This window comes from Gavialis gangeticus, unplaced genomic scaffold (genome assembly GCF_001723915.1).
Source record: "Gavialis gangeticus isolate Ggan-Ray unplaced genomic scaffold, GavGan_comp1, whole genome shotgun sequence".
In the NCBI taxonomy this organism is placed as follows: Eukaryota; Metazoa; Chordata; order Crocodylia; family Gavialidae; genus Gavialis; species Gavialis gangeticus.
In genome coordinates this window covers 249259669-249261009 of record NW_017729032.1, presented here as the reverse complement: position 1 = coordinate 249261009, position 1341 = coordinate 249259669, and the positions used below count along the sequence as shown (strand labels likewise).

General features: G+C 43.2%; 1 protein-coding gene across 1 annotated transcript in view; it reads right to left on the bottom strand.

Annotated features, from left to right (window-relative positions):
• Positions 1-1341, bottom strand: part of MINA (MYC induced nuclear antigen) — a 39702-nt gene that overhangs the window by 4374 nt on the left and 33987 nt on the right. Inside the window, exon 7 of the mRNA XM_019525722.1 lies at positions 798-963. Coding sequence (XP_019381267.1) covers positions 798-963 — 166 coding nt within the window. The remainder of the gene's footprint in view (positions 1-797; positions 964-1341) is intronic.

Genomic DNA, 1341 nt, shown 5'->3' with positions numbered 1-1341 from the left:
AGGAAATCAGCCACCTTTTGCATCCAGCTTTTTTCAGTTTTCCTCCCTATCTCCCCCACAAGTGTAACTTAAATATATAGATGTGAATGTCTGTACTTCTGATATTTGCTCATTCTTATATCATGAAAAACATATTGATTTCATTAACTAAAATCTGTAACACTTACTCAGATTTAACAGTAACGATAATAGCAAGCAGGATATTGGCAGCAACCTCCACCAGTTAAACCAATACATATACTCAGTAAGGCATGCTAGTCTTTCAAGGGTTCTGTATGACAAACATTTGCTATCTACCTAAAATGAGCAAAATCCAAACTTTAATGCAGACATGTCATGAAATTATTTGATACCAATTAAGCATTTTTAATCCCAGGATCTCAAAGCAATCCACCAACAGGTTAGTTAAGCCTCACAACATACCTTTCTTTGGGAAGACTGGGTACAAGACATATTTTACAGATGGCTAAACAGAAACTGTAGCACAGAACTGACAAATGGCCTACCAGGACTCCCTAGCAGGCCAAAAGATTGAAAAGGCTGTGGGAGGCCAAAGTAATCTCAAAACCAAATCTTAAAAGAACATGGTCAACTTGCTGACTCCACCTGCTGCCCCTCTTTTTTGCACACAGGATTGATTGGGTTGTTAGCTCACACCCCGAGCCTAGCACAGTGAAAAAATGACCCTGGGCTGGAGCCTACAAATGGTTCACCATACAAACCACAACAAGCAGCACAAGATTGCAACGGCCTCACCATCCCCAGCCAAGAGAATCAGTGGGAAGCTTCAATTTCACCTGGAGTCAGGGGACCAGTGCTGCTCCCCAAGAAAGGTGGTAACCGGTTCAGAACAAAGTCCTTCTTCATGTCAGATGATCTCAATTCTTTGGTGTTTTCCAGCCGGTCTGCAAGACTCCTCAGGAAGCTGCTTAATCTCCGTGTCGAGTCAGCTATATCCACCTGCTAAACGCACCAAGAGAGACCTGCACATGAACCCAAATGCATTCCCTAAGCCTGCCCTAATTCACTAAGCGGAACGTAGTCCAAGATTCTCATGGCATGGCAGATGTTGAGAATTCTACTACTCCAAAAACAGGGGTAGATCTGAGGGGTGGGTATGAGGGAAGGGGGGTCATATTTCAAGGCCTATTGGTGTCCCTGTGAACAGCTCTTCTCCTCTCTCACCCCACCAATGAAAACCATTTCTTTTACTGCTTCAGCATATGTTTTCAATTTTCCTCATAGCCTTTCACACTTGTATCTGACAGTATCATTTATTCCCAAGACAATGGAGTTATTGGCTGTGCTGTGCAGACAGCTCGCACTAATCTTGTCCCTAGT